A 14,341-nucleotide genomic window follows, 5' to 3' on the forward strand; every position below is an offset into this window, starting at 1 on the left:
TTGAAACTGACAAGTTTGAATGTATTTTTGAATGACTTGATTACATATTTAGTTTACATGAATAATACAAAATGTTTTTAAATGTATCTCGTCTCAAACATAAGCAGACTTGTTGCAAAGTTACAAACATCGGCCTAGTCTGCGTTGCATAGACCTAGATACTTAACAGAGTGACAAGCCTAACGCTAGGTTTAGAGCCCAACCTAGCTCATCCTAAGCTCTATCTGTAAGTTAAATCAACTCATCTTAGTGTCTCTTTACTCTTTTTGGATAGGTACATGAGAGATTGGTTGATTATCACGAGAGTAAGTGGTTGATTATCACATGAGTGTGAGTGGTTGATTACCACACGAGTGTGAGTGGTTGATTACGTCACGAGTGTGAGTCTTTGATTACCACACGAGTGTGAGTGGTTGATTACGTCACGAGTGTGAGTGGTTGATTACGTCACGAGTGTGAGTGGTGATTGCCCCATGAATGTGAGTGGTTGATTACCACACGAGTGTGAGTGGTTGATTACCACACGAGTGTGAGTGGTTGATTACCACACGAGTGTGAGTGGTTGGATAAGTCCATGAGAGAGGGTGATTGATCAAGCCTGAGTTAGAGCTTCCTGGCATGAACCAATGGACTCTCTGGAGATATCTCTATCACAAGGTCTTCGCTAATTTCCAGTTTCTAACGAAGAAATAATCGTTGTTTCTTTATAATACTAAACACACACGAAATGGGTAAAAATTGGACATAGTTCAAACATGATCTTGAAAGAATGAATCGTATACTGTATATATTATTCACCAGAGAAGATAAAATTAAGAGAGTCGCGTCCTTCTTCCAAGACTTTGATTTCAAGTTTCTAGTTTTTGTACCCAAACTACAGCCCAAAAAAGCCAACCACGAAGGGGAAGTTTGAGAGAGAGAGACGATCAATACTCACCGTGTTGAAGGGTGAGTATGAGCAGCAGCTCAAGCAGCAGCAGCAGCAGAGGGCAGCCTGAGGATTGCATGGTGAGTTGGGTCAGACTCACACGTCCATACCTCACACCCCACTCACTCGTCCTCACAACGCATTATGAGAGAGAGTGCACCAGCGCGGGCGGCGCCACCCTGACATGCTTTGGCTGTTAGTGCTGACACACGCCGGGTTTTGTTTTGTTTTCGTTTTTTTCTATATGAATAAAAGTAAATATAATTTTCTAGTTTATGGGTGACACGTTCTCGTCACTGGCAGTCACTGGTGACCCTTTCTCGTCACTGGTACTAACTGGTGACACTTTCTCGTCACTGGTACTAACTGGTGGCACTTTCTCGTCACTGGCACCAAATGAAGACACGTTCTCGTCACTGGCACTAATTAAAGACACGTTCTCGTCACTGGCATTAATTAAAGACACGTTCTCGTCACTGGCATTAATTAAAGACACGTTCTCGTCACTGGCAGTAACTGGTGACACTTTCTCGTCACTGGCACTAACTGGTTTCTCGTCACTGGCACTAACTGGTTTCTCGTCACTGGCACTAACTGGTTTCTCGTCACTGGCACTAATTAAAAACACGTTCACATGTCTTGGTCCAAACAAAACACATTTTCATGACTGCCACACTCCCAACCAGGCGAGTTAACGACCTCAATAAAACAACATCACACTTACCAACTTGGTAAGCTTCAGCACAGCTTCTAAATCTCAGTCATGTATGTCTCTATTCTGAAAAATTCACAAATCACTACCTTCACCCTGTTTTGATCATCATAATATCATTACATTTTCCGAATTTCTTCATCATTCATCTAACTTTTGTTGTTATATGTTTCCAGGTAAACACTAAAACCAGTTTCCTTTCTGGCTAATGTTGACACGAGAGAGGTGACACTGAGGACACATGATACACGGTGTCCACGACCACGAGGGAGCCTGTAAACAAGAGCCATTAGTGGTCCTCTGATTGGATACAATACCTTCTCTATGTTCCATCATTTAGGGTGGGATTGTGGGTTGGATGGGCGGATGTCGTGACGCTTGTAAATATGTTAACCCGCACGCACAGCTCATCAGACCTTACCACAATTACCGGGAAAACTGCTCGGTTTGGTGCTCTACAGGCTAATGAGACTTTGTTAACTTGGTGCACTGCGCAGGTGTGTGTGTGTGAGTGTATTGGTGTGAGTGTGTGTGTGTGTGTGTGTGTGTGTGTGTGTATGTGAGTGTGTGTTGCTGCGCTGCGCCGCACTGCATTGCGCAAGTGTGGATGTGTTGGTACGCCTCACAGGTGTTGGGGGACAGCATAAACGTGAGACGGAGAACAGAACAGATGTGTCTGCACTTAGCGCAGAGAGGTGCAGCTGCACAGCGTAGATAGGTGCGCAGTGCAGAGAGGTGCACAGCGCAGTGAGGTGCACAGCGCAGAGAGGTGCACAGCGCAGAGGTGCACTGCGCAGAGAGGTGCACAGCCCAGAGAGGTGCACAGCCCAGAGAGGTGCACAGCGCAGAGGTGCACAGCGCAGAGGTGCACAGCGCAGAGAGGTGCACAGCGCAGAGATGTCCACAGCGCAGAGAGGGCACAGCGCAGACAGCTATAGAGACGTGCCGGTGTTGATTCAATAGTTGGTTCTGACACCTGATATGTTAATGAAGGAAATGAAGTTATTGAGGCTGGGAGCCTCAAGACTGACATGGCGCAGCGCAGAGAGGACGCCGCAGGGAGCCTTGAGGTGGAGGAGGGCCGCAGGGAGCCTAGTGGTGGAGGAGGGCCGCGGGGAGCCTAGTGGTGGTGGAGGGCCGCAGGGAGCCTAGTGGTGGAGGGCCGCAGGGAGCCTAGTGGTGGAGGAGGGCCGCAGGGAGCCTAGTGGTGGTGGAGGGCCGCAGGGAGCCTAGTGGTGGAGGGCTGCAGGGAGCCTAGTGGTGGAGGGCCTCAGGGAGCCTAGTGGTGGAGGAGGGCCGCAGGGAGCCTTGTGGTGGTGGAGGGCCGCAGGGAGCCTAGTGGTGGAGGGCTGCAGGGAGCCTATTGGTGGAGGGCCGCAGGGAGCCTAGTGGTGGAGGGCTGCAGGGAGCCTAGTGGTGGAGGAGGGGCCGCAGGGAGCCTAGTGGTGGAGGGCCGCAGGGAGCCTAGTGGTTGAGGGCTGCAGGGAGCCTAGTGGTGGTGGAGGGCCGCAGGGAGCCTAGTGGTGGTGGAGGGGCCGCAGAGAGCCTAGTGGTGGAGGGCCGCAGGGAGCCTAGTGGTGGAGGGCCGCAGGAAGCCTAGTGGTGGTGGAGGGCCGCAGGGAGCCTAGTGGTGGAGGGCCGCAGGGAGCCTAGTGGTGGAGGGCCGCAGGGAGCCTAGTGGTGGAGGAGGGCCGCAGGGAGCCTAGTGGTGGTGGAGGGCCGCAGGGAGCCTAGTGGTGGAGGGCAGGAAGAGAGAGAAGGGACGGAGAGGTGTAGAGAGGAGGGAGAGGTGTAGAGAGAGAGGAGGGAGAGGTGTAGAGAGAGGAGGGAGAGGTGTAGAGAGAGAAGGAAAGGTGTAGAGAGAGAGGAGGGAGAGGTGTAGAGAGAGAGGAGGGTGAGGTGTAGAGAGAGGAGGGAGAGGTGTAGAGAGAGAGGAGGGAGGGGTGTAGAGAGAGAGGAGGGAGAGGTGTAGAGAGAGAGGAGGGAGAGGTGTAGAGAGAGAGGAGGGAGAGGTGTAGAGAGAGACCTCAGAGCAAGCTGAGGTGATGATGCTCAAGTTCATCTATAATGGAACACCCCGGGCACAAGAGTGGGGAGTTATGGAGTGGAGGAGGAACTCGTAGGTGGTGGCTGGGAGGAGGAACTCGTTGGTGGGGGCTGGGAGGAGGAACTCGTAGGTGGGGGCTGGGAGGAAGAACTCGTAGGTGGTGGCTGGGAGGAGGAACTCGTAGGTGGGGCCTGGGATGAGGTACTCGTTGGTGGGGGCTGGGAGGAGGAACTCGTAGGTGGGGGCTGGGAGGAGAAGCAGCAGCAGGGAGGGAGGAGAGGCAGCAGCAGGGAGGGAGGAGAGGCAGCAGCAGGGGGGGAGGAGAGGCAGCAGCAGGGAGGGAGGAGAGGCAGCAGCAGGGGGGGGGAGGAAAGGCAGCAGCAGGGAGGGAGGAGAGGCAGCAGCAGGGGGGAGGAGAGACAGCAGCAGGGAGGGAGGAGAGGCAGCAGCAGGGGGGGAGGAGAGGCAGCAGCAGGGAGGGAGGAGAGGCAGCAGCAGGGAGGGAGGAGAGGCAGCAGCAGGGAGGGAGGAGAGGCAGCAGCAGGGAGGGAGGAGAGGCAGCAGCAGGGGGGGAGGAGAGGCAGCAGCAGGGAGGGAGGAGAGGCAGCAGCAGGGAGGGAGGAGAGGCAGCAGCAGGGAGGGAGGAGAGGCCGCAGCAGGGAGGGAGGAGAGGCAGCAGCAGGGGGGGGGAGGAGAGGCAGCAGCAGGGAGGGAGGAGAGGCAGCAGCAGGGAGGGAGGAGAGGCAGCAGCAGGGAGGGAGGAGAGACAGTAGCAGGGAGGGAGGAGAGGCAGCAGCAGGGAGGGAGGAGAGACAGCAGCAGGGAGGGAGGAGAGGCAGCAGCAGGGAGGGAGGAGAGGCAGCAGCAGGGAGGGAGGAGAGACAGTAGCAGGGAGGGAGGAGAGGCAGCAGCAGGGGAGGGAGGAGAGACAGCAGCAGGGAGGGAGGAGAGGCAGCAGCAGGGAGGGAGGAGAGGCAGCAGCAGGGAGGGAGGAGAGGCAGCAGCAGGGAGGGAGGAGAGACAGCAGCAGGGAGGGAGGAGAGGCAGCAGCAGGGGGGGGGAGGAGAGGCAGCAGCAGGGAGGGAGGAGAGGCAGTAGCAGGGGGGGAGGAGAGGCAGCAGCAGGGAGGGAGGAGAGGCAGCAGCAGGGAGGGAGGAGAGGCAGCAGCAGGGAGGGAGGAGAGGCAGCAGCAGGGGAAGGGAGGAGAGGCAGCAGCAGGGAGGGAGGAGAGGCAGCAGCAGGGAGGGAGGAGAGGCAGCAGCAGGGAGGGAGGAGAGGCAGCAGCAGGGGGGGGAGGAGAGGCAGCAGCAGGGGGGGAGGAGAGGCAGCAGCAGGGGGGGAGGAGAGGCAGCAGCAGGGGGGGGAGGAGAGGCAGCAGCAGGGGGGGGAGAGGCAGCAGCAGGGGGGGGGGAGAGGCAGCAGCAGGGGGGGAGGAGAGGCAGCAGCAGGGAGGGAGGAGAGACAGCAGCAGGGAGGGAGGAGAGGCAGCAGCAGGGGGGGAAGGAGAGGCAGCAGCAGGGGGGGAGGAGAGACAGCAGCAGGGGGGGAGGAGAGACAGCAGCAGGGGGGGAGGAGAGACAGCAGCAGGGGGGGAGGAGAGGAAGCAGCAGGGAGGGAGGAGAGGCAGCAGCAGGGAGGGAGGAGAAGCAGCAGCAGGGAGGGAGGAGAAGCAGCAGCAGGGAGGGAGGAGAGGCAGCAACAGGGAGGGAGGAGAGGCAGCAGCAGGGAGGGAGGAAAAGCAGCAGCAGGGAGGGAGGAGAAGCAGCAGCAGGGAGGGAGGAGAAGCAGCAGCAGGGAGGGAGGAGAGGCAGCAGCAGGGAGGGAGGAGAGGCAGCAGCAGGGAGGGAGGAGAAGCAGCAGCAGGGAGGGAGGAGAAGCAGCAGCAGGGAGGGAGGAGAGGCAGCAGCAGGGAGGGAGGAGAGGCAGCAGTGAATGGAACAGGAGGAAAAGCATGTACAATGATAAGAAAATAATGACAACAAAAAGACAGATAATATCCGGTCACTCAGTGACAAAAACAAAGAACCAGAAGTGAGGAGAACAAGTAAACAGTGACAAATAAACAAGCAATTGGTAACTAGGAAAGCAAGGACACACTAGGAGCGAGGAGAAGAACACTAGGAGCGAGGAGAAGAGCATTAGGAGCGAGGAGAAGAACACAAGGAGCGAGGAGAAGAGCACTAGGAGCGAGGAGAAGAACACAAGGAGCGAGGAGAAGAACACAAGGAGCGAGGAGAAGAACACAAGGAGCGAGGAGAAGAACACTAGGAGCGAGGAGAAGAACACAAGGAGCGAGGAGAAGAACACAAGGAGCGAGGAGAAGAACACAAGGAGCGAGGAGAAGAGCACTAGGAGCGAGGAGAAGAACACTAGGAGCGAGGAGAAGAACACAAGGAGCGAGGAGAAGAACACAAGGAGCGAGGAGAAGAACACTAGGAGCGAGGAGAAGAACACAAGGAGCGAGGAGAAGAGCACTAGGAGCGAGGAGAAGAACACTAGGAGCGAGGAGAAGAACACTAGGAGCGAGGAGAACACTAGGAGCGAGGATAAGAACACAAGGAGCGAGGAGAAGAGCACTAGGAGCGAGGAGAAGAACACTAGGAGCGAGGAGAAGAACACAAGGAGCGAGGAGAAGAACACTAGGAGCGAGGAGAAGAACACATAGAGCGAGGAGAAGAACACAAGGAGCGAGGAGAAGAACACTAGGAGCGAGGAGAAGAACACTAGGAGCGAGGAGAAGAACACATGGAGCGATGAGAAGAACACTAGGAGCGAGGAGAAGAACACTAGGAGCGAGGAGAAGAACACTAGGAGCGAGGAGAAGAACACAAGGAGCGAGGAGAAGAGCACAAGGAGCGAGGAGAAGAACACTAGGAGCGAGGAGAAGAGCACAAGGAGCGAGGAGAAGAACACAAGGAGCGAGGAGAAGAACACTAGGAGCGAGGAGAAGAGCACTAGGAGCGAGGAGAAGAACACAAGGAGCGAGGAGAAGAACACTAGGAGCGAGGAGAAGAACACTAGGAGCGAGGAGAAGAACACTAGGAGCGAGGAGAAGAACACTAGGAGCGAGGAGAAGAACACATGGAGCGAGGAGAAGAACACTAGGAGCGAGGAGAAGAACACTAGGAGCGAGGAGAAGAACACTAGGAGCGAGGAGAAGAACACAAGGAGCGAGGAGAAGAACACAAGGAGCGAGGAGAAGAACACTAGGAGCGAGGAGAAGAGCACTAGGAGCGAGGAGAAGAACACAAGGAGCGAGGACAAGAACACTAGGAGCGAGGAGAAGAACACTAGGAGCGAGGAGAAGAGCACTAGGAGCGAGGAGAAGAACACAAGGAGCGAGGAGAAGAACACTAGGAGCGAGGAGAAGAGCACTAGGAGCGAGGAGAAGAACACAAGGAGCGAGGAGAAGAACACTAGGAGCGAGGAGAAGAGCACTAGGAGCGAGGAGAAGAACACTAGGAGCGAGGAGAAGAACACTAGGAGCGAGGAGAAGAACACATGGAGCGAGGAGAAGAACACTAGGAGCGAGGAGAAGAACACAAGGAGCGAGGAGAAGAACACTTGGAGCGAGGAGAAGAACACAAGGAGCGAGGAGAAGAGCACAAGGAGCGAGGAGAAGAACACTAGGAGCGAGAAGAGAAACGCAAGCAATCTTAAGTCAGGTTAGTTGGTTGACTCACAAAATAACGTCGGAGGCAACAAAGAAAAATAACGCGGATTAAACGAGTAAAAAGACGTTTAAAACAGACGCAAGGCAGCATTAGACGGCTTATAGCCAGGAGTGGCGCTTGACAGGATAGCGGGTGGCAAGATAACAGGGAAATATCTGAGTGTGATAACAGAAACGTATCTTGGTGTGATGATAACAGGGAAGTATCTGGGTGTGATGATAACAGGGAAGTATCTGGGTGTGATGATAACAGGGAAGTATCTGGGTGTGATGATAACAAGGAAATATCTGGGTGTAATGATAACAGGGAAGTATCTGGGTGTAATGGTAACAGGGAAGTATCTGGGTGTGATGATAACAGGGAAGTATCTGGGTGTGATGATAACAGGGAAGTATCTGGGTGTAATGATAACAGGGAAGTATCTGGGTGTGATGATAACAGGGAAGTATCTGGGTGTGATGATAACAGGGAAGTATCTGAGTGTGATGATAACAGGGAAGTATCTGGGTGTGATGATAACAGGGAAGTATCTGGGTGTGATGATAACAGGGAAGTATCTGAGTGTGATGATAACAGGGAAGTATCTGGGTGTCAAGATAACAGGGAAGTATCTGGGTGTGATGATAACAGGGAATATCTGGGTGTGATGATAACAGGGAAGTATCTGGGTGTCAAGATAACAGGGAAGTATCTGGGTGTGATGATAACAGGGAATATCTGGGTGTGATGATAACAGGGAAGTATCTGGGTGTCAAGATAACAGGGAAGTATCTGGGTGTAATGATACCAGGGAATTTTCTGGGTGTGATGATAACAGGGAAGTATCTGGGTGTGATGATAACAGGGAATATCTGGGTGTGATGATAACAGGGAAGTATCTGGGTGTGATGATAACAGGGAAATATCTGGTTGTAATGATAACAGGGAAGTATCTGGGTGTCAAGATAATATTGAAGTATCTGGGGTGTGATGATAACAGGGAAGTATCTGGGTTTCAAAATAACAGGGAGGTATCTGGGTGTGATAACAGGGAAGTATCTGGGTGTGATGATAACAGGGAAGTATCTGGGTGTGATGATAACAGGGAAGTATCTGGGTGTGATGATAACAGGGAAGTGTCTGGGTATCAATATAACAGGGAGGTATCTGGGTGTGATGATAACAGGGAAGTATCTGGGTGTGATAACAGTGAAGTATCTGGGTGTGATGATAACAGGGAAGTATTTGGGTGTGATGATAACAGGGAAGTACCTGGGTGTGTTGATAACAGGGAAGTACCTGGGTGTTAAGATAACAAGGAAGCATCTGGGTGTGATAATAGGGAAGCATCTGGGTGTGATGATAACAGGGAAATACATAAGTGCATCATGATAACACAGAAGTATGAGTGTGTCAGGGGATAACATAGAAGTATCTGGGTGTGATAACAAGAAGGAAGAAAATGAATATTATGATAACAAGGAAAAAGGTGAGTCATGATAACAAGGAAAAATGTGAGTCATGATAACAAGGAAAAATGTGAGTCATGATAACAAGGAACTATATGAGAGTCATTATAAAACGAAAGTACTTGAATTTCCTTATAGCAAGTAAGGATGCGGTTGTCAAGATAACAGATATCAATGCGAATGCGTGTGCCAAGATAACACATATTAACGCTATTGTAAAGTTAAAAAACACAGAGATGAAAGTGCCAGGAAAGACAAGGAGATTGCAAGTGCCAAGATAACTGATATGGATAACGATATCAAGTTAATAATTGGAATTTTATAAAGTCAAAAGGTATATAGAAAGTTAGTCTGAGGGAAAGCCGAATGAAAAGATCGCATTAATAGAAAGATGAATAGAAAGATACATTTTGAAAAATAGTCGACAGGAAATAAATAAGATAGCGAAAACACAATGAATTTCAAGCTATCGTCCTGAAAGCACCCAAATAGTCAGGGAAGGAATAACCCCATGAGATAGGGTCAAGCAATCCCACAGAAGGAGAATCAGAGAGTCAGGCAGGCAGGCAGGGAATCGATAAGCTAGTCCGGAATAAAGTTAAGATATCGTAAACTCACTCCGGTGTGGAATCGTAACGCAAGGCAGAGAGGTTGCGAGGTACTCTCAGGCAGGGAATACAAGGTGGAGCGGGTGGAGCAGATGGAACAGGTGGAGCAGGTTAAGCAGATGGAACAGGTGGAGCAGGTGGAGCAGGTTAAGCAGATGGAACAGGTGGAGCAGGTGGAGCAGATGGAACAGGTTAAGCAGATGGAACAGGTGGAGCAGGTGGAGCAGATGGAACAGGTTAAGTAGATGGAACAGGTGGAACAGGTGGAGCAGATGGAACAGGTGGAACATTATAATTTGAAACAGGTGTGGAGGGACAGACTTACGAGAGGAAAGTGTGTGTGTAGCCATATGTCAGCCAGGTGGCGACGGCCACCACTAAGAAGGCAACCGTCATGGCAGACAGGGAGGCTGTCAACAGGTCAGACAGGGAGGCTGTCAACAAATCAGACAGGGAGGCTGTCAACAAATCAGACAAGGCGGCTGTCAACAAGGCCGACAGGGAGGCTATCAACAAGACAGACAGGGAGGCTGTCAACAAGACAGACATGGAGGCTGTCAACATGTCAGACAGGGAGGCTGTCAACAGGTCAGACAGGAAGGCTACCAACAAGTCAGACAGGGAGGCTGTCAACAAGTCAGACAGGGAGGCTGTCAACATGTCAGACAGGGAGGCTGTCAACAAGTCAGACATGGAGGTTGTTAGCAAGTCAGACAGGGAGGCTATCAACATGTCAGACAGGGAGGCTGTCAACATGTCAGACCGGGAGGCTGTCAACATGTCAGACAGGGAGGCTGTCGACAAGACAGAAATGGAGGCTGTCAATAAGACAGACATGGAGGCTGTCAACAAGTCAGACATGGAGGCTGTCAACAAGTCACACATGGAGGCTGTCAAGAAGTCACACAGGGAGGCTGTTAACAAGTCACACAGGGAGGCTGTCAACAAGTCACACAGGGAGGCTGTCAAGAAGTCACACAGGGAGGCTAACAACAAGTCAGACAGGGAGGCTGTCAAGAAGTCAGACAGGGAGGCTGTCAACACGTCAGACAGAGAGGCTGTCAACACGTCAGACAGGGAGGCTGTCAACAGGTCAGACAGGAAGGCTGCCAACAAGTCAGACAGGGAGGCTGTCAAGAAATCAGACAGGGAGGCTGTCAATACGTCAGACAGGGAGGCTGTCAACAGGTCAGACAGGAAGGCTACCAACAAGTCAGACAGGGAGGCTGCCAACAAGTCAGACAGGGAGGCTGTCAACAAGTCAGACAGGGAGGCTGTCAACAAGTCAGACAGGGAGGCTGTCAACAGGTCAGACAGGGAGGCTGTCAACAAGTCAGACAGGGAGGCTGCCAACAAGTCAGACAGGGAGGCTGTCAACAAGTCAGACAGGGAGGCTGTCAACAAGTCAGACATGGAGCCTGTCAACAAGTCAGACAAGGAGGCTGCCAACAAGTCAGACAGGGAGGCTGTCAACAAATCAGACAAGGAGGCTGTCAACAAGTCAGACAGGGTAACAGCCAACTAGCCATAAATGGAGTCAATTAACAAGCCAGACATAGAAGCAGTTGACTAGTCTTTGATGAAAGTAATCAACCAATCAGAGAGGCAGTAAACATGTCAGTTAGGAAGGCAGTCAGCTTGAAGACATTGAAGCAATCAGTAAATCTGACAAAGTAGTCAACACGTCAGATATGGAGTCAGTCAAAAAGTTAGCCAGAGAGAAAATTTTCAAGCCTTGATTCGAAAAAATGTCACGAAGTATGTTGTCAAACGAGGATCTATTTCTGCCGTATGGAAGGGCGGACGTCCAGAATTCAAAGAGGTTATATAGTCAGTCATTCAAATAGTCAAATAATTATTTAGTCACTCCTCTAAACAAGGAGAACGTAAACAAGCCAGTTACGGAGAAAGCAACATCGTCAGACATAGAGGAAACGAGTACGCTGCGCAAGAAGGAAGAAAAAAAGGTCTGGAATAGGATAAAAGGTCGACAGGGAGGAAACAAAAAGGTAATGCAAGAGAAAGAGGCAGGAAGAAAGCCAGAATGTTAAACAGAGTATTAATTATGAAGCAACGTGCTGTCAAGAAACGACTGATCTGTGTAGACTGAAAAGGGATCAGATTGTCAGACGTAAGGGGGTGAAAGAGTCAGATTGGAAAGGGATCGCGAATGTAGTCGTATTAAGAAGTCAAACTGGAATGGAGTTAATAATTCAGTCCTGACCTGGACGAAGATATTAGTGTACAATGGTGTTAAGGAGAAAATCTGAATGGATGTGGGAGACGTCAGTCTGGAAGGGTGTCAAGAGATCAGTCTGGAGATGCGTCAAGAGTTCAGGCTTGAAGTGAGAGATATAAGGCTGGAAGGAGAGAACTCAGGCTGGAAGGGAAGAAGAACTCAGGTTGGAAGGAGAGAACTCAGGCTGGAAGGGGAGCAGAAGGCAGGCTGGAAGGGGTGAAGAAGGCAGGCTTGAAGGGGAGCAGAAGGCAGGCTGGAAGGGGTGAAGAAGGCAGGCTTGGAGGGGAGAAGAAGGCAGGCTGGAAGGGGTGAAGAAGGTAGGCTGGAAGAGGTGAAGAAGGCAGGCTGGAAGGGGTGAAGAAGGCAGGCTGGAAGGGGTGAAGAAGGCAGGCTGGATGGGGTGAAGAAGGCAGGCTGGTAGGGGTGAAAAAGGCAGGCTGGATGGGGTGAAGAAGGCAGGCTAGATGGGGTGAAGAAGGCAGGCTGGAAGGGGTGAAGAAGGCAGGCTGGAAGGGGTGATGAAGGAAGGCTGGAAGGGGAGCAGAAGGCAGGCGGGAAGGGGTGAAGAAGGCAGGCTGGAAGGGGTGAAGTAGGCAGGCTGGAAGGGGTGAAGAAGGCAGGCTGGATGGGGTGAAGAAGGCAGGCTGGAAGGGGTGAAGAAGGCAGGCTGGAAGGGGTGAAGAAGGCAGGCTGGATTGGGTGAAGAAGGCAGGCTGGAAGGGGAGCAGAAGGCAGGCTGGAAGGGGTGAAGAAGGCAGGCTGGAAGGGGTGAAGAAGGCAGGCTGGAAGGGGTGAAGAAGGCAGGCTGGAAGGGGTGAAGAAGGCAGGCTGGAAGGGGTGAAGAAGGCAGGCTGGAAGGGGTGAAGAAGGCAGGCTGGAAGGGGTGAAGAAGGCAGGCTGGAAGGGGTGAACAAGGCAGGCTGGAAGGGGTGAAGAAGGCAGGCTTGAAGGAGAGAAGAAGGCAGGCTGGAAGGGGTGAAGAAGGACGGCTGGAAGGGGTGAAGAAGGCAGGCTGGAAGGGGTGAAGAAGGCAGGCTGGAAGGGGTGAAGAAGGCAGGCTGGAAGGGGTGAAGAAGGCAGGCTGGAAGGGGTGAAGAAGGCAGGCTGGATGGTGTGAAGAAGTCAGGCTGGACGGGGTGATGAAGGCAGGCTTGAAGGGGAGCAGAAGGCAGGCTGGAAGGGGTGAAGAAGGCAGGCTGGAAGGGGTGATGAAGGCAGGCTTGAAGGGGAGCAGAAGGCAGGTTGGAAGGGGTGAAGAAGGCAGGCTGGATGGGGTGAAGAAGGCAGGCTGGAAGGGGTGAAGAAGGCAGGCTGGAAGTGGAGCAGAAGGCAGGCTGGAAGGGGTGAAGAAGGCAGGCTGGAAGGGGTGAAGAAGGCAGGCTGGAAGGGGTGAAGAAGGCAGGCTTGAAGGGGAGAAGAAGGCAGGCTGGAAGGGGTGAAGAAGGCAGGCTGGAAGAGGTGAAGAAGGCAGGCTGGAAGGGGTGAAGAAGGCAGGCTGGAAGGGGTGAAGAAGGCTGGCTGGATGGGGTGAAGAAGGCAGGCTGGAAGGGGTGAAGAAGGCAGGCTGGATGGGGTGAAGAAGGCAGGCTAGATGGGGTGAAGAAGGCAGGCTGGAAGGGGTGAAGAAGGCAGGCTGGAAGGGGTGATGAAGGAAGGCTGGAAGGGGAGCAGAAGGCAGGCGGGAAGGGGTGAAGAAGGCAGGCTGGAAGGGGTGAAGTAGGCAGGCTGGAAGGGGTGAAGAAGGCAGGCTGGATGGGGTGAAGAAGGCAGGCTGGAAGGGGTGAAGAAGGCAGGCTGGAAGGGGTGAAGAAGGCAGGCTGGATTGGGTGAAGAAGGCAGGCTGGAAGGGGAGCAGAAGGCAGGCTGGAAGGGGTGAAGAAGGCAGGCTGGAAGGGGTGAAGAAGGCAGGCTGGAAGGGGTGAAGAAGGCAGGCTGGAAGGGGTGAAGAAGGCAGGCTGGAAGGGGTGAAGAAGGCAGGTTGGAAGGGGTGAAGAAGGCAGGCTGGATGGGGTGAAGAAGGCAGGCTGGAAGGGGTGAAGAAGGCAGGCAGGAAGTGGAGCAGAAGGCAGGCTGGAAGGGGTGAAGAAGGCAGGCTGGAAGGGGTGAAGAAGGCAGGCTGGAAGGGGTGAAGATGGCAGGCTGGAAGGGGTGAAAAAGCCAGGCTGGAAGGGGTGAAGAAGGCAGATTGGAAGGGGTGAAGAAGGCAGGCTGGATGGGGTGAAGAAGGCAGGCTGGAAGGGGTGAAGAAGGCAGGCTGGAAGTGGAGCAGAAGGCAGGCTGGAAGGGGTGAAGAAGGCAGGCTGGAAGGGGTGAAGAAGGCAGGCTGGAAGGGGTGAAGAAGGCAGGCTTGAAGGGGAGAAGAAGGCAGGCTGGAAGGGGTGAAGAAGGCAGGCTGGAAGAGGTGAAGAAGGCAGGCTGGAAGGGGTGAAGAAGGCAGGCTGGAAGGGGTGAAGAAGGCAGGCTGGATGGGGTGAAGAAGGCAGGCTGGAAGGGGTGAAGAAGGCAGGCTGGATGGGGTGAAGAAGGCAGGCTAGATGGGGTGAAGAAGGCAGGCTGGAAGGGGTGAAGAAGGCAGGCTGGAAGGGGTGATGAAGGAAGGCTGGAAGGGGAGCAGAAGGCAGGCGGGAAGGGGTGAAGAAGGCAGGCTGGAAGGGGTGAAGTGGGCAGGCTGGAAGGGGTGAAGAA

The 14,341-nt window shown here is 53.2% G+C and overlaps 4 protein-coding genes across 4 annotated transcripts in view; 2 read left to right on the forward strand and 2 right to left on the reverse strand.

Moving 5' to 3' along the window:
* LOC123771637 (uncharacterized) overlaps positions 1-14,341 on the reverse strand; it is a 751,293-nt gene that overhangs the window by 732,451 nt on the left and 4,501 nt on the right. Inside the window, exon 2 of the mRNA XM_045764252.2 lies at positions 938-1,913. Within this exon, the coding sequence (XP_045620208.1) occupies positions 938-1,007 (70 nt within the window). The 5' untranslated portion in view covers positions 1,008-1,913. The remainder of the gene's footprint in view (positions 1-937; positions 1,914-14,341) is intronic.
* Positions 1,197-1,789, reverse strand: LOC138356986 (rho GTPase-activating protein 26-like). Its single transcript, XM_069313517.1, has 2 exons — positions 1,764-1,789; positions 1,197-1,542 (listed from the first exon to the last, which is right to left on the reverse strand). The coding sequence occupies exons 1-2, from the start codon at positions 1,787-1,789 to the stop codon at positions 1,197-1,199; spliced, it is 372 nt and encodes a 123-aa protein (XP_069169618.1).
* LOC138356987 (golgin subfamily A member 6-like protein 2) lies at positions 2,538-8,088 on the forward strand. The gene is made up of 3 exons (XM_069313518.1): positions 2,538-2,602; positions 6,376-7,347; positions 7,560-8,088. Exons 1-3 carry the CDS (start codon positions 2,538-2,540, stop codon positions 8,086-8,088), a joined length of 1,566 nt encoding a protein of 521 aa, XP_069169619.1.
* On the forward strand, positions 9,812-10,942 carry LOC123771781 (uncharacterized). Its single transcript, XM_045764512.2, has one exon. It carries the CDS (start codon positions 9,812-9,814, stop codon positions 10,940-10,942), a length of 1,131 nt encoding a protein of 376 aa, XP_045620468.2.

Source organism: Procambarus clarkii, chromosome 75 (genome assembly GCF_040958095.1).
Source record: "Procambarus clarkii isolate CNS0578487 chromosome 75, FALCON_Pclarkii_2.0, whole genome shotgun sequence".
Classification (NCBI taxonomy): Eukaryota; Metazoa; Arthropoda; class Malacostraca; order Decapoda; family Cambaridae; genus Procambarus; species Procambarus clarkii.